Raw genomic sequence first — 18575 nt, 5'->3', positions numbered from 1 at the left:
AATAAGAACATAAGAAATGAATCCTGATATGTGTGCAATCCAACTCCAAAAATTGCTGTGAAGCACCGCCTTTTTAATCTTCAACTTGGGCCTGAGTGAAATCGCCGCTTCTTCTCATGCTCCTATTTTTTATGTTAACTTCCAAAGTACAAAATATATTTTCAGCAATATTCCGAGTTTTCATTGCATTTGCAAATAAAATGATCTAGCAATTGATTGATTAAAATTGTTTTTTTATGACCTATAGGCTATTGCTCGAATAGTGCTGGGGGTATTTGTTCTCTTCACTGCCCCAGTGACGTACTGGAAACTGGAATTTGCCATGGTTTGCTCAAATGCTGCAAACTGCCGAATAGAAAATGAAACATTCAACATGGGAATTAAGTTCTGTTTGGTTTGGTGCATCAACTAACCCTTAAGATCAACTGTTGGAACATCTGTATCGACAAATAGGTTTGGCTTTGTGTTCAGTTTTATTTATTTTTGTTTATATTTTGAATCCGTCCATCTGAAGTAGGAGTCTTAAGGAGAGTGTTTGGGGAAACTGTATGTAGCACAGAAGGAATACCCAACAGTGTATCAATATTTTGTTGCTGTGTCTCCGGAGAGCATCTGGAAAACTGCGACATTACTTTCCCTGAGGGATATGTGCCAATCCGGCACCCATCCTTTCACAGACAACCTAATTTGGCCTCAGGGTTTTGTAAGTAGCAGAATAGCTACCTCACTGTGATCTACTGAAAGTCATCTCTCGAGCCAAACTTTTGTTGGCTGATGGATCCTACCTACCTACAAGGGGGGTGGGCACACGCCCTGTTGCACTCCTCGCTCGATCGGTCACTCTGTCTGGACTGCGATCACGGCAGCCCCAGTACGGGGACTCCGGCCCTTACCTTGTCCTCTCACTGATGTGTTGCAAGGATTTTATATGTTCATACAAGGAAAATATGTGCTGTGTATTTAATATCCAAACATTACTTAAAATGTTATGATGCTATTGACTTATAAATGAGTTATAATTGACTTATCACTATATTCATGCGAGGAAAATACGTGCTGTGTGTTTAATATTAAATTAGCTAGATAAACCCTTTTAGAAACAATATTGAGTGTATTAGCCACTTATAAGTGACTTATAGCTGACTTATCATCTATATTCCGGTTGTAATTAACACCACCACCCCCACCACCACCCCGTCAGCTGGTCTGCAAGAATATTGTCAATATTAAACGGTCCGCAGTGCAAAAAAGGTTGGTGACCCCTGCTCCACACTACCAAGAGTCTTACCATTAATACTATATTCTGTCATCATATCTGACCTACCAAAATGAACCACCTCACACTCACCTGGGTTGAACTTCATCTGCCACTTCTCAGACCAGTTTTGCATTCTATCGATGTCCCGCTGTAACCTCTGACAGCCCTCCACACTATCCACAACACCCCCAACCTTTCTGTCATCAGCAAATTTACTAACCCATCCCTCTACTTCCTCATCCAGGTCATTTGTAAAAATCACGAAGAATAGGGGGCCCCAGAATAGATCTCTGATGCACACCACACCGACCTCCATGCAGAATATAACCCGTTTACAACCACTCTTTGCCTTCTGTAAGCAAGCCAGTTCTGCATCCACAAAGCAATGTCCCCTTGGATCCTATGCCTCTTTACTTTCTCAATAAACATTGCATGAAGTACCTTATCAAATGACTTGCTGAAATCCATATACACTACATCTATTGCTCTACCTTCATCAACGTGTCTCGTCACATCCTCAAAAAATTCAATCAGGCTCGTAAGGCACGATCTGCTTTTGACAATGCCATGCTGACTATTCCTAATCATAATATGCCTCTCCAAATGTTCATAAATCCTGCCTCTCAGGATCTTCTCCACCAACTTACCAACCACATGAAGTAAGCATCTGTGGAAGTTGAAGAAAGCTGGGATCATCCCTGAGTCCAGAATCCTTTATGCATCTCCAATAGTGGTAGCTAGGAAGAAGAATGGGAAGGTACAGATACATGTGGACTATCGGACTGTGAGCAGGTGTATAGTCTCCGACCAGTACACGGTCCTAATAATTGAGGACGTGCTGGCCTGTCTGAGTAGTGGGAACTGGTTCAGTCTGCTGGATTTGAGGAATGGGTATTACCAGATCCCCATGAGTGCGGCTGACAAAGAGAAGAGAACATTCATACGTCCATAGGGATTCTTCCAATTCGAAATAATGCAGCTGGGATGGAACTGTCTCTCCCCTGCTGAACAACTTCGGAGGCTGAGAGCTGGGGATTGTTACTATTACAGCCAGCCGGGACATTTCCTGGATACCTGTCCTCTGCGGCTAAAAAGGAGGGCTCATCAGTAGGAGGGGATCCTGGTGAGCCAGACAACATTCCCTTCAGTCCCCCAGACCCAGATACAGGTCCCGGCTACCATGAACTATCAACAACAGTCCCTGTCCTTATCCACCTTGGTGGATTCTGATGTCGAGGGATATCTGCTGGATGAGGACATAGCCTCCTGGGCTGGAATACCTCGGGAGCCATTAAATACCCCTCTACAGGCCCGGGCGCTGGACGGAAAACTGCTGGCTTGGGGTTACCCACTGTACGCCACCCCTGACCTTGATTTTGTCCGGAAACCATCGAGAGGAGGTATGATTTAATCTCATCCATTCTCCACAAGCCCCTGTAGTTCTAGGATATCCCTGGCTGAACCACCACAACCCCTATATCAACTGGTCTACCGGGAGGATAACCAGCTGGAGCTCATTTTGCCACGACACCTGTCTACGGTCAGCTCCATCCCCTAAGGAGGCTACCGCAACCTCGCCTGTCTTAAAACCCCTCGACTTGTCCAGAGCCCCCACAGAATACCATGACCTGGGACAGGTATTCAGCAAACAACGGGTTCTTTCCCTGTATGATTGCGCTATCGATCTTCTCCCCGGGGCCTCGTTAACCACCAGTCGTCTTTGTAACTTATCCCGACCAGAGAGAGAGGCCAGGGAGAAACACATTAGTGAGTCCCTCGCGGCGGGCATTACTCAACCTTCATCCTCCCCGGTGAGCGCCGGTTTCTTCTTTGTAGAGAAAAATGTTGGGTTGCTTCGTCCCTGTATTGATTACCGAGGCCTAAACAATATAACAGTTAAAAATAAGTACCCACTACCCCTCATTACTTCGGCATTTGAACCACTTCACGGAGCTACTATCTTCTCAAAGTTGGACCTTCATAGCTCCTACCATCTAATCAGGATCAGTGAGTGGAAGACTGCCTTTAATACACCTTTGGGCCACTTCGAATACTTGGTCATGCCGTTTGGCCTCACCAATGCCCCTGCCGTTTTTCAAGTCCTAATCAATGATGTGCTGAGGGACTTTATTAATCGCTTTGTGATTGTCTACCTAGATGATATCTTAATATTTTCTAGCAGCCCCCAGAAACACATTCACCATGTCTGTCTAGTCCTACAGAGACTGTGGGAGATAAAGTTATTTGTGAAGGTGGAAAAATATGATTCTACATCCCTTCGGTCAGCTTCCTGGGCTACATCATCGAGAGTGGGCAGGTGAGGGCAGATCCCGAGAAGATCTGGGTGGTGGAAAAATGGCCTAGACCCATGACCCGCAAGCAACTTCAGCGTTTTTTGGGGTTTGCAAACTTTTATCACTGATTTATCAGGGATTACAGTCAGGTGGCGGTGCCCCTTACCTGACTTACCTTGCCTACAACACCTTTTTGTTGGGATTCTGAGGCTGATTTGACATTCACTGACCTGAAGAGATGCTTCACAACCGCTCCCATCCTGGTCCAACTGGACCCCTCCCGTCAATTCATTGTTGAAGTTGACACCTCCAACTCCAGGGTAGGAGCAGTCCTGTCCCAATGATCAAGTCCAGATGTAAAGCTTCATCCCTGTGCCTTTTTTTCTTGCTGACTGTCCCCCACCGAGCAGAATTATGACGTGGGGAATCGGGAACTACTGGCGGTCAAGCTAGCATTGAAGGTGTGGAGACACTGGCTGGAGGGGGCGGAACACCCGTTTATTATTTGGACTGATCATAAGAATTGGGATATGTTCAGACCGCCAAATGTTTGAACTCTCGCCAGGCCCATTGGGCATTATTTTCAGGACAGTTCAAGTTTTCCCTCACATACAGTCCAGGGTCCAAGAACAGGAAGACAGATGTGCTGTCCTGTGAATACGACTCCAGGGAGGACACTTCCAGCCCAGAGACTATCCTCCCACCATCCTGTGTGGTGACAACCCTCACTTGGGAGATTGAGTCCATAGTAAAGGAAGCCCAACGGGATGACCCTGACCCCTGACCCCTGCAATGGACCTGCCGATTGCCTTTTTGTGTTTGATTCCGTCAGATCTCAGGCTCTCCAGTGGGGGCACACATCTCGGTTGTCTGCCAGGAGTGATTGGACACTGGCTCTCCTGACAAGACACTTTTGGTGGCCTTCCGTGGAGGCGGATACCCATTCCTATGTCTCTGCATGTTCTGTCTGTGCCCGTGAAAAAACCTCCCATTTGCCACCTGTGGGATTACTTCATCCCCTACCTGTCCCTGGTCATCCTTGGTCACACATTGCCCTAGACTTTGGCACCGGTCTACCCCCTTCACACAAAAAAACACCACCGTACTCACCGTGGTTCTCCAAGACTTTGTAGCCTTCCCTAAACTCCCTTCTGCTCAGGAAACCGCAGCCCTTTCGTCCACCAGGTCTTCCACCTCCACAGAATCCCCGTGGATATTATCTCCGATCGAGGTCCCCAATTCATTTCGCAGGTATGGAAGGCCTTTTGTCAAGTCTTAGGTGCCTCGGTCAGCCTGTCATCCAGCTTCCACCCCCAGACAAACAGGCAAACGGAATGGGTCAACCAGGACTTGGAGGCGACGCTACATTGTATAACAACCAACAACCCGTCTGATTGAGGTGCCATCTGTTCAGGCCCATATCGATCAGTGCCACGAGTTTGAGAGGACACATGCACGGCCCTGCTCAGATCAGCCGATCGCAATAGGAGGATTGCCGATCAACACCAGACCCCTGCGCCTGAGTATTGACCTGGGCAGATGGTGTGGCTTTCATCCAAAGACATCCCTCTCAAAAACGAGCCTAAGAAACTCGCCCCTCGCTTCCTGGGACCTTTCAAGGTCGAAAGTATCATCAACCCCACAACAGTCCGACTTAAACTACCAAGATCTATGCACATCCACCCTACATTTCCAGGAGTGGTCTGCTCATTCTGTCTAATCCCCTTCCCTCTCCTGACAGTCACCCAGCTACCTGCCTCCTGACTCTTAGGGGTGACTATCTCCCTGTAACTCCTGTTTATTTCTGCCTCTGCCTCCTGAATGATCCAAAGTTCATCCAGCTCCAGCTCCAGTTCCCTAACACGGTTTGTCAGTTCAGTTCAGTTCAGTTCAGTTTCAGTTTATTGTCATGTGGTGAACTAGATATACCTGTCTGACTGCTCCTGTGGCTCCTCCCACAGACCCTGCTGACTGCCCCTGTGGCTCCTCCCACAGACCCCTGTATAAAGGCGACTGTGGCCTGCTGCTCTCCCTCATTTTCCCAGGACGTAGTGTTGTTCTTCAGTCAATAAAAGCCGATATCTCACTTCCTAAGTCTCAGCGTGAGTTATTGATGGTGCATCAATTTTATTGACTGAAAGTTACAACATGGAAACCGTTTTACGCCCAGAACGCCTGGACTTGGACCCCCAAGACCCTGGAGCAGCTCTTGCCTTTGAACACTGGCTGGTGTGCTTCCAATCGTACTTAGAGGAGGTTCGTGCCACCGACTCGGCTGTTCGGCTCAGACTTCTCCTCTCGAGGGTCGCCCCAAAAGTTTATTCGTTCATCAGGGACATATCCACCTACGAGGAGGCGCTTGCCGCCCTCAAAAGACAGTACCTGCGGCCAGTAAATCCAGTTTATGCACGGCACCGCTTGGCAACACGAAAACAGCGGCCTACGGAGTCGACTGCTGAATTTCTCCGAGATCTACAGGCACTCGCGCGGACTTGTGACTGCCAAGCGCTCACAGCGGAACAGCATACGGAACTCTTGGTCCGAGACGCTTTTGTGACTGGGGTCCGGTCAGTGTGTATACGCCAGCGGCTGCTGGAAAAAGCTGATCTTACCTTACGCTCCGCGATAGAGACGGCCGATACGATAGAGGCTGCGCAGCTGTACGCCGAAGAGGTCCAGCCGCGCGATTCCCCGGTTCCGAGCGAATTCGCCAACGCCGCTGCCAGTCGCGGTATCTCGAACCCCTCGAATTCGCCAGGTATAAAACTCTGTTACTTTTGTGGGCTTCCGAAACATCCCAGAAACAGCTGCCCGGCTCGCGAAGCGACTTGTTCCAGCTGTGGGAAGAAGGGCCATTTCGCCAAGGTATGTAAGTCTAAACCGCGCCCGGGGTCGAGCAGCGCTGCGTCTGAGACCTGGGGGCCGCCATTTTGCATGACCGGATGTGGACAACCATCTTTGCCGGCGTCACCAGGCCCCGCCCCCGACTCGCCATCTTGCATGCCCGGATGTGAGCGGCCATCTTTGCCGGCGTCACCAGGCCCCGCCCCCGACACGCCCCGTTCAACGCTGGCTTCCGTGACCCTCGACCAAAGCGCCCCACACCAGCTCGCAAGGTCGATGATGGACATCCTGGTGGATGGGCACAGGACTAGCTGCCTGTTTGACACGGGCAGCACTGAGAGTTTTATTGACCCGGCCACAGTGAAACGCTGTGGACTCGTGACACGGCCGGTACGTCAGAAGATCACCTTGGCTTCTGGGTCGCATTCCACGGACATCCGGGTGGGTTGTGTAGCGACATTGGTGGTGCAGGGCACAGAATATCGGAACTTTGCGTTCCTGGTCATGCCTCGACTGTGCGCACCTGTGCTATTGGGGCTGGACTTCCAGAGCCACCTCGAAAGTGTGACTATGGCATATGACGGGCCCCTCCCACCACTCACTGTCAGGAATCCTCAGTTTGGTGGGACTTCGCCATATACTCCGTTACCACACGCACATACACACCGAACCACACATCCCGCCCAGCACCATGCCGATAGCTGTGCTGCTGACACTATTTGCAACCTCTCCACCCTCAAGATCCCTCCCCCATCGCTGTTCACCAACCTGACCCCCGACTGTAAACCTGTGGCAACTAAAAGTAGGAGGTACAGTGCGGGGGACAGGGCCTTTATTCATTCAGAGGTGCAGCGGCTGCTCAGGGAGGGGATCATTGAGCCGAGCACAAGCCCATGGCGGTCCCAGGTGGTCGTTGTTCGGACTGGGCAGAAAAATAGGATGGTTGTGGACTACAGCCAGACCATCAATAGATTCACGCAGCTTGACGCGTACCCCCTACCCCGCATCGCGGATATGGTCAACCAGATAGCTCAGTACAAGGTGTACTCGACAATTGATCTGAAATCCGCTTATCACCAGCTCCCCATCCGCCCAGAGGACCGCCCCTACACCGCCTTCGAGGCGGGTGGCAGGCTCTATCACTTTCTGCGCGTCCCATTTGGTGTCACAAATGGGGTCTCAGTCTTCCAGAGGGAGATGGACCGGATGGTGGACCAGTACAAACTGACGGCCACATTTCCCTATCTAGATAACATCACCATCTGTGGTCGCGACTGGTCGGATCATGACGCCAACCTCCACCGCTTTTTCCAAGTGGCCGATGCTTTGAACCTCACTTATAACAAGGACAAGTGTGTGTTCAGAACCACACGACTCGCTATCCTTGGGTATGTCGTGGAGAACGGGGTCATTGGCCCTGACCCCGACCGTATGCGCCCCCTGTTAGAACTCCCTCTTCCCACTACTCTCAAGGCCCTCCGGCGGTGCCTGGTTTTTTTTTCTTATTACGCCCAATGGGTTCCCCATTACGCAGACAAGGCCCGCCCCCTGGTCAAGTCTACCACCTTTCCCCTCTCTGCCGAGGCCCGCGCGGCCTTCAGCTGCATTAAAGGGGACATTGCCAAAGCAACGATGCATGCGGTAGACGAGACCATTCCCTTCCAAGTAGAGAGTGACGCCTCTGACGTCGCGCTGGCTGCTACCCTCAATCAGGAAGGCAGGCCAGTGGCGTTTTTTTCTCGTACCCTTCAAGGCTCTGAACTTCGGCACTCCGCGGTGGAGAAAGAAGCCCAAGCCATAGTGGAAGCTATTAGGCACTGGAGGCACTATCTCGCCGGCAGAAGGTTCACCTTGCTGACCGACCAGCGCTCGGTTGCGTTCATGTTCAGCAACCAACAGCGGGGCAAAATCAAAAATGATAAAATTTTGCGATGGAGAATAGAACTCTCCACCTACAATTACGATATCCTGTACCGGCCTGGCAGGCTCAATGAACCCTCTGATGCCCTATCCCGGGGACCGTGTGCTAGTGCCCAGCTCGACCAGCTGTATGCCCTTCATGCCCAACTTTGCCACCCGGGGGTCACCCGGTTTTATCATTTCATTAAAGCCCGGAACCTGCCGTACTCCCTGGAGGACATCAGGACGATGACCAGGGACTGCCAGATCTGCGCTGAGTGCAAACCGCACTTCTACCGTCCTGACACTGCGCAGCTTGTCAAGGCCACCCGCCCTTTTGAGCGACTGAGTATTGACTTTAAGGGCCCCCTTCCCTCCACCGACCGCAATGTCTACTTTCTCAGCATTATTGACGAGTACTCGCGATTCCCCTTTGCCGTTCCCTGCCCCGACACTACTACCACGTCGGTCATCAAAGTCCTGCGCCAGCTCTTCACTCTGTTCGGATATCCCTGCTATGTCCACAGTGATAGAGGGTCCTCCTTTATGAGTGACGAGTTGCGCCGGTTCCTGCTTGCTAGGGGCATTGCTACTAGTCGCACCACGAGTTATAATCCCCGGGGGAATGGCCAGGTGGAGAGGGAGAATGCCACAGTGTGAAAGGCCATACTTTTAGCCCTTAAGTCAAAAGGGTTGCCGGTCTCCCGATGGCAGGAGGTCCTCCCTGAGGCACTCCACTCTATCCGCTCCCTGTTGTGTATGTCCACTAATGCCACCCCTCACGAACGCTTATTCTCTTTTCCCAGGAAGTCTGTCACTGGGACCACCCTGCCAGTTTGGCTGACGTCCCCGGGGCCAGTGCTGCTACGTAAACATGCGAGGAGTAATAAGTACTCACTGCTGGTCGAGAAGGTTCACCTCCTGCATGCTAATCCCCAGTATGCCTACGTGGTCTTGCCTGATGGGCGGGAGGACACAGTCTCTGTCCGCGACCTGGCGCCCGCCGGAGCAGCAGACCACTACCCCGAGCATTCCACGGTAACTATGCACCCTGTACCCGAGGTGACTCCGCACGCACCGTGCCCCACACAGACTCCTCACGACGCTCATGTACCGGGCATCCCGTACGCGTCTATTCCAGGGACCTCGCTCACACGCGAGGGATCCCTGACACCTCCTGTTGGGACAGAACCAACCCACTCTCCGCCTCCGGAGCAAACACCACCTCCGGCACCTGTGCCGTCATCACCTCCGGCTCCTGTGCAATTGCAGCCGGAGCTACGTAGATCGCAGCGAACGATTCGACCACCTGATAGACTTAACCTGTAAATATGCTTGGGGATTTTTTTTTAAACAAAGGGGGGGTGAATGTGGTGAACTAGATATACCTGTCTGACTGCTCCTGTGGCTCCTCCCACAGACCCTGCTGACTGCCCCTGTGGCTCCTCCCACAGACCCCTGTATAAAGGCGACTGTGGCCTGCTGCTCTCCCTCATTTTCCCAGGATGTAGTGTTGTTCTTCAGTCAATAAAAGCCGATATCTCACTTCCTAAGTCTCAGCGTGAGTTATTGATGGTGCATCATGTCATTTAGAAACCACAAATGCAATGCAGTTAAAAAAAATGAGATAATGTTCCTCCAGAATAATATCACAAAAGCACATGACAAAACAGACTACACCAGAAATTCCACATAACGTTTGGCAATCCCCAATCCAGAGTCCGGAGAGGCTGCTGCGTATTAATATCGCACTACCATCTTAGCGCGTTTCCCGGAAAGGAGCTCCAAACACACCAGACAAAACAAGACTACCCAGACACACCAAGTCAGGGCCCAACAAACCTAAAACTAAAGCTACAAGACCTGCACAAAACCACATAGTTACAACAGTGCAAACAATAGCATAATTGATAAAAAAAAACAGACCATGGGCACAGTAAAAATAGTCCAAAAATGTTAAAAGACTATAAGTTCAAAAGAAACCACCATACAGTTTCCACAAGTCCTCAGGGTCCTGATAGACTCGTTATCCCATGCAGGCAGCAGAAGGGAATACCCCTGCTATGGAGTTCCAAGGCGCCGCCGGACTCAGCCTTGCAGACGCAGCATACAATGAAAGCTCATTGGAGCTGCAGCTGGATGTACCTTTTACAAGTGTAGTCATCAGGGTCAATTGTGCTCGCCCTGACTTCCCACATACTGCAAACGGAGCACTCAACTGCCCTAACTGCCGCCTGCATTACCTACTCCTAAGCTAATTCGATCAATTAAAGGAGCTTACCCGGCCTTACCTGAATGGGAGCAAGCTTGTCCTCAGCCTCTGCTCACCAAAGCCTTCCTACTCTGTCTCCCGCTACTACATCGCCCGCTCCATTAATCTGCTCGCTTTTTAAATTCTCCTGCTGCCCCACAGGCTGACTTTCACACACTTGTGCAGTCGTGCCCTGTTCAAACTGCCGAAGAAATGACTGCCCCTGCTCAATCTGTTTGCTTTTTAAATTCTCCCACTGCCTCACGGGATGATACTAAGAGGGATGTGCTGTTGGGAATTGCTCATAAGTTTAAAGTTAAGGTGACTACTAGAATGAGGAGGGCTCAGATGCAGATGTTAATAGCACACTATTATGTATCCAAGGGAACATTTGAAGGGGAGGTGTTGGAAATGTTTGCTGAAGGTAAAGTACTTACTGAGGCTGACGTTCAGCTTCAGGCAGCAAAAATGAAGTATAAGTATGAGTTGCAGTTAAAACAGCACGAGGCTGATGAAGCAGAAAAGCAGAGGGTACATGAGGCTAGAGAGGCTGACAAACAGAGGGAGTTCGAGAGGGAGAGGATGCAGCATGGAGGTCAAGTGCCAGGTAGGGGTGATGAGCCAGTCGTACCGTTTAATATCAGCCAAGAAATTAAGTTAGTACGTGTGGTGAACTAGATATACCTGTCTGACTGCTCCTGTGGCTCTATCACTTCCTGCGCGTCCCATTTGGTGTCACAAATGGGGTCTCAGTCTTCCAGAGGGAGATGGACCGGATGGTGGACCAGTACAAACCGAAGGCCACATTTCCCTATCTAGATAACATCACCATCTGTGGTCGCGACTGGTCGGATCACGACGCCAACCTCCAACGATTTTTCCAAGTGGCCGATGCTTTGAACCTCACTTATAACAAGGACAAGTGTGTGTTCAGAACCACGCGACTCGCTATCCTTGGGTATGTCGTGGAAAACGGGGTCATTGGCCCTGACCCCGACCGTATGCGCCCCCTGTTAGAACTCCCTCTTCCCACCACTCTCAAGGCCCTCCGGCGGTGCCTGGGTTTTTTTTTCCTATTACGCCCAATGGGTCCCCCATTACGCAGACAAGGCCCGCCCCCTGGTCAGGTCTACCACTTTTCCCCTCTCTGCCGAGGCCCGCGCGGCCTTCAGCTGCATTAAAGGGGACATTGCCAAAGCAACGATGCATGCGGTGGACGAGACCATTCCCTCCCAAGTAGAGAGTGACGCCTCTGACGTCGCGCTGGCTGCTACCCTCAATCAGGAAGGCAGACAAATCAGTGGCGTTTTTTTCTCGTACCCTTCAAGGCTCTGAACTTCGGCACTCCGCGGTGGAGAAAGAAGCCCAGGCCATAGTGGAAGCTATTAGGCACTGGAGGCACTATCTCGCCGGCAAAAGGTTCACCTTGCTAACCGACCAGCGCTCGGTTGCGTTCATGTTCAGAAACCAACAGCGGGGCAAAATCAAAAATGATAAAATTTTGCGATGGAGAATAGAACTCTCCACCTACAATTATGATATCCTGTACCGGCCTGGCAGGCTCAATGAACCCTCTGATGCCCTATCCCGGGGAACGTGTGCTAGCGCACAGCTCGACCAGCTGTATGCCCTTCATGCCCATCTTTGCCATCCAGGGGTCACCCGATTTTACCATTTCATTAAAGCCCGGAACCTGCCGTACTCCCTGGAGGACATCAGGACAATGACCAGGGACTGCCAGATCTGCGCTGAGTGCAAACTGCACTTCTACCGTCCTGACACTGCGCAGCTTGTCAAGGCCACCCGCCCTTTTGAGCGACTGAGTGTTGACTTTAAGGGCCCCCTTCCCTCCACCGACCGCAATGTCTATTTTCTCAGTATTATTGACGAGTACTCGCGATTCCCCTTTGCCGTTCCCTGCCCCGACACTACTACCACGTCGGTCATAAAAGCCCTGCGTCAGCTCTTCACTCTGTTCGGATATCCCTGCTATGTCCACAGTGATAGAGGGTCCTCCTTTATGAGTGACGAGTTGCGCCGGTTCCTGCTAGCTAGGGGCATTGCTACTAGTCGAACCACGAGTTATAATCCCCGGGGGAATGGCCAGGTGGAGAGGGAGAATGCCACAGTGTGGAAGGCCACACTTTTAGCCCTTAAGTCAAAAGGGTTGCCGGTCTCCCGATGGCAGGAGGTCCTCCCTGAGGCACTCCACTCTATCCGCTCCCTGTTGTGTACGTCCACTAATGCCACCCCTCATGAACGCCTATTCTCTTTTCCCAGGAAGTCTGTCACTGGGACCACCCTACCAGTTTGGCTGACGTCCCCGGGGCCAGTGCTGCTACGTAAACATGCGAGGAGTAAGAAGTACTCCCCGCTGGTCGAGAGGGTTCACCTCCTGCATGCTAATCCCCAGTATGCCTACGTGGTCTTGCCTGATGGGCGGGAGGACACGGTCTCTGTCCGCGACCTGGCTCCTGCCGGAGCAGCAGACCACTACCCCGAACATTCCACGGTAACTATGAACCCTGTACCCGAGGTGACACCGCACACACCGTGCCACACCCAGACTCCTCACGATGCTCATGTACCGGGCATCTCGTACGCGTCTATTCCGGGGACCACGCACACACGCGAGGGATCCCTGACACCTCCAGTTGGGACAGAACCAACCCACTCTCCGCCTCCAGTGCAAACACCACCTCCGGCACCTGTGCCATCACCACCTCCGGCACCTGTGCAATTGCAGCCGCATTAGGGTAGATCGCAGCGAACGATTCAACCACCTGATAGACTTAACCTGTAAATATACTTGGGGACTTTTTTAAAACAAAGGGGGGGTGAATGTGGTGAACTAGATATACCTGTCTGACTGCTCCTGTGGCTCCTCCCACAGACCCTGCTGACTGCTCCTGTGGCTCCTCCCACAGACCCCTGTATAAAGGCGACTGTGGGCTGCTGCTCTCCCTCATTTTCCCCAGGATGTAGTGTTGTTTATTCTTCCAGTCAATAAAAGCCGATATCTCGCTTCCTAAGTCTCAGTGTGAGTTATTGATGGTGCATCAGTACGGCCATTTGATGAAGCCAAAGTTGATAGGTATTTCCTGCACTTCAATTTCAAAATGGTATCCAACAAGTGCAAATAGATGCTTCATAAAAAGAAGAAGGTGAATTACCCTTCTCAAAGGATTCATGAAATATTTCCAAAAGATACGCAGAAAAGTAATCTTCCAGATTTAAAAAAAAAAATCCCACCAAATAACCATCAAGTCTGGGAGCTTTACCTGATTGCATTGATAAAATAGTTTTCTGAATTTCATGCTCGATAATTGGAGCATCAAGCATCTGTTGATCTTCATCAGAACTTTGTGGAAATTTAATCTTATGTAAAAAAGTTTCCATTTTGGAGGAATCTGCAGGAAATTGAGATCTATAAAGATCAGAGTAAAAATTTTGAAAAGTATTATTAATATCCTCATAGTTTCTTACTATATCTCCATTGTTTTTACAAATCTTTTTATGAGCAGGAGGACAACATGGAAGATTCGATGGCATCGCTCTTGGAAGACAAAACATATCTCTCTCTCTCTCTCTCTTTCTTTCTCTCTCTTTCTCTCTCTCTTTCTCTCTCTTCAACCTACTCAATTCAACATCCAGAACTGAACTGACTTCATACCTATACCATCGTAAGACTGTATCATTTATCACCTGACCTGGGAGAAGTTTGGGAACTTTATTTACTCACTTATATATGCACATACTCTGCTAACCTGCTTGCCTTATCTTGTTTTATATTACTTTATCATGTAGTTACTAATAAAATAGTGTTTATAACAGAAGAGTCAGACTCCAGGTGTGTCCATTTCTGCTGGTCCTTTTTAACCTGTTACGGAGTACGTAACAACAGGCCCCAAATGAAGCTGGAGGTCGAAGAGTACTGCAAGTCATGCATTCAATGTACACAGAGGAAGTCACTGCCTACGAGGGCCGCTCCATTGTCCCACCTGCACAGTGCGGGGCCACTTGATCTGGTGTGTATGGATTTCCTGTCAATAGAGCCCGATGCCAGCAACACAGTGAATGTCTTACTCATTACTGATAACTACACCAGATATGCACAAGCCTTCCCTACCAAGGATCAAAGGGTGTCCACTATGGCCAAAGTGTTATAACCATATAACAATTACAGCAAGGAAACAGGCCATCTCGGCCCTTCTAGTCCATGCAGAACCCTTACTCTCATCTAGTCCCACCTACCTGCACTCAGCCCATAACCCTCCATTCCTTTCCTGTCCATATACCTATACAATTTTTTCTTAAATGAAAAAATCGAACCTGCCTCTACCACTTCTACTGAAAGCTTGTTCCACACAGCTACCACTCTCTGAGTAAAGAAGTTCCCCCTCGTGTTATCTCTAAACTTTTGCCCCTTAACTCTCAACTCATGTCCTCTCGTTTGAATCTCCCCTACTCTCAATGGAAAAAGCCTATCCATGTCAACACTATCTATCCCCCTCATAATTTTAAATACCTCTATCAAGTCCCCCCTCAACCTTCTACACTCCAAAGACGGCAGCTAACCTGCTTCTCCTGAAATTCTGTGTTCTCCCATGACACCCCATTCAGGGACACTGGCCTTAAATCAGCCCATCTCCAGAGCCACAAAAATACAGCACTCTGAAAGCGCACTAGTCTTCCAGGCTGTGTCTTGGGATATCAAAAAGCGGCTGGTCGTGAGGCCCTGAGAATGGGTCACATTCCTGCAAAGAACCAAATTCAGAGTGTAACTCTAGGTCAGGGTGTTCAAAAGAACCTTGACAGGGCAAAAAAAACAGACAGACAGACAGACAAACATATTTTATTGATCTCGAGGGGAAATTGGGTTTCGTTACAGCCACACCAACCAAGAATAGTGAAGAAATATAGCAATATAAAACCATAAATAATTAAATAATAATAAGTTAATCATGCCAAGTGGAAATAAGTCCAGGACCAGCCTATTGGCTCAGGGTGCCTGACACTCCGAGGGAGGAGTTGTAAAGTTTGATGGCCACAGGCAGGAATGACTTCCTATGACGCTCAGTGTTACATCTCGGTGGAATGAGTCTCTGGCTGAATGTACTCCTGTGCCTAACCAGTACATTATGGAGTGGATGGGAGTCATTGTCCAAGATGACATGCAACTTGGACAGCATCCTCTTTTCAGACACCACCGTCAGAGAGTCCAGTTCCACCCCCACAACATCACTGGCCTTACGAATGAGTTTATTGACTCTGTTGGTATCTGTTACCCTCAACCTGCTGCCCCAGCACACAACAGCAAACACGATAGCACTGGCCACCACAGCCTCGTAGAACATCCTCAGCATCATCCGGCAGATGTTAAAGGACCTCAGTCTCCTCAGGAAATAGAGATGGCTCTGACCTTTCTTGTAGACAGCCTCAGTGTTCTTTGACAAGTCCAGTTTATTGTCAATTCATATCACCAGGTATTTGTAATCCTCCACCATGTCCACATTGACCCTTTGGATGGAAACAGGGGTCACCGGTGCCTTAGCCCTCCTCAGGTCCACCACCAGCTCCTTAGTCTTTTTCACATTAAGCTGCAGATGATTCTGCTCACACCATGTGACAAAGAGATATCAAATATAGAAAAAGAGCTGTTTCTGAAGATGCAAGCAAAGGAGCTGCCATTTTGTGCCATCTTGGCTTTGCTCCACCCTCTGCATTTAACTCATATGGGATGGGGATGTGACCGATATGGGCAGCATCTAGTTGTCAAGAGGAATGTAATGTTTAGCATTTTTTGCGACTCTTGGAAAGTGTCCTGAGGGGAACGGGTTAGTTGTTTTATGATAGAGCTTAACAATTTACGGAGAGAAAATTATATCTAATTTAATAATGTTTTCAAAAGCATCAATTCTAGGTGTTCATTCATTTTAGGAGAAGAAGGCAGTGAAATACTTATGTGTACTGGACAAGCTACAAATGTTGTCAGATGGACGTTAAATGGACATCCCTTCGTGCGTATTGGACGGATTGTGAAAGTTGTAAAGTGTGTGGTAGATAGTATTTCCTTTGGGGGAAATATACGGCTAGACCATAAGACAAAGGAGCAGAATTAGGCCATTCAGCCCACTGAGTTTGTTCCATCAAGGATTACTTATTATCCCTCTCAACCTCATTTCCTGTATTCTTTCCATAACCTCTGAAACCCTGAAAAATCAAAAACCTATCAACCTCCACCTTAAAATATTCCCAATTACTTGGCCTGCACAACTGGCTGTGGCACCAAATTTTACAGATTAACCACCGTTTGGCTAAAGATTTTATCTCTGTTCTAAATGGGCATCCCTCAATTCTGAGGCTGTGCTCTCTGGTCCTAGACTCCCCATCTCTTGAAAACATCCTCTCCACATCCATTCTGTCTGGGCTTTTCAATGTTCAATAGGTTTCAATGAAACCCCCCACCCAACCCACCACCACCATTTTTCTAAACTCCAGCGAGTACAGACTCAGAGCCATCAAACACGCCTCAGATGTTAACCCCTTCATTGCTGGAATCATTCTTCTGAACCACTTCTTGACTCTCTCCAATGCTAGCACATCCTTCTTAGATAAGGGGCCCAAAACCGCTCACATTATTCCAAGAACAGTCTGACCAACACCTTATAAAGCCTCAGCATCATGTCCTTGCTCTTATATTCTAGTCCTCTCAGAATGAATGCTAGCACTGCATTTGCCTTCCTCACCACTGATTCAACCTGCAGGATAACCTATAAGAAATCCTGCACTATTGATTGAATTTATTTAAATCTTACATCCATCCCACAACGTTGGTGAGTAAAAATCTTTGCCTTATGACTCCATTGCAATATACGGTCATGTGAATTTGAAAGTCTAATGGCTTGTAGAAAGAAGCTGTCCCATGGCCTGTTGGTCCTGGCTTTAATGCTGCAGAGTTGCCTGTGAGATATTGTGCAGAGGCTGTGCTAAACCATGGCAACCCAGAGATAAGTAAAATTTACTGAGCTGAAATGATCCGAACTGTAGCCACCAGTAAGTTGTTGCTTGCTTTCAGCAACACCATCTTAAACCGAACAGTTACTGTGGCCACACCATCAATACACAAGGACTATACAAGTATCCTGAGAAAATTCAAGCAGTGGTCGATGCCCCAAGGCCGAAGGACAAGTCACAGCTATGGTTCTTTTCAGGATTTGTCAACTACTTTAACAGGTTCCTGGCAAACCTAGCTAATGTCTTTTACCCCTTGAACTCATTACTACACATCATGAAGAAATGGCAATGGACAAAGCAAAGTGAGTTGGCTTTCCTAAAGTTAAAGGAAATGATGACACCAAACATTGTACTCACGCATTATGATCGACATGGTGAAGTGAAGCTTGCCTGTGATGTCTCACCTTATGATATAGCTGCAGTCATGTCACATGATTGACGGAAGTGAACTCCCCAAAGACTTGGCATCACATTCCTATACTCTGCTGAGAAATATTATGTACAGATCGAGCATGGTTTGGGGCATAAAATGTTTTAACCAATACTTGTGTGGGAGAAAGTTTAACCTTGTTACTAAAAGTCAACTAATAGTGTCCATTTTCATTCCACAGAAGGGTGTTCCATTAACAGCAGCAGCACAAATGCAGAGATGAGCTCTGTTTCTTGAAGAACATAATTATGTCTGGCACAGGGGTAGTGGCCATTGCATAGGATCAAAATAAGCTGCAGAGAGTTCTGAACCATCATGGGCCTAGCCTCCATAGTATCCAGGACATCTTCAAAAAGGTGGCGTTCATCATTAAGGACCCTCTTCCCCATGTCATGCCTTGTTCTCATTGCTACCACCAGGGAGAAGGTACAGAGAAAGAATGTTTATTATTTTAGAAAATGTATGGAATATATTCATTAATGCATAATTAATTACAGGGTTTTCACAATTATATTAACATTGATTTCAAAATTCAGACCAAGATGGAAGACCTTCATTGCTGTCCAAAACACCAGTGACAAA

General features: G+C 48.8%; 1 protein-coding gene across 1 annotated transcript; it reads left to right on the top strand.

Annotated features, from left to right (window-relative positions):
* The first annotated feature begins 2438 nt into the window (after positions 1 to 2438).
* On the top strand, positions 2439 to 12892 carry LOC140727263 (uncharacterized). The gene is made up of 4 exons (XM_073044525.1): positions 2439 to 2658; positions 4712 to 4803; positions 5932 to 6417; positions 12827 to 12892. The coding sequence occupies exons 1-4, from the start codon at positions 2439 to 2441 to the stop codon at positions 12890 to 12892; spliced, it is 864 nt and encodes a 287-aa protein (XP_072900626.1).
* The last annotated feature ends 5683 nt before the right edge of the window (positions 12893 to 18575 follow it).

This window comes from Hemitrygon akajei, chromosome 5 (assembly GCF_048418815.1).
Source record: "Hemitrygon akajei chromosome 5, sHemAka1.3, whole genome shotgun sequence".
Lineage (NCBI taxonomy): Eukaryota > Metazoa > Chordata > Chondrichthyes > Myliobatiformes > Dasyatidae > Hemitrygon > Hemitrygon akajei.
Note: the sequence above shows the minus strand (reverse complement) of the source record. Positions and strands in the feature narration are given on the sequence as shown.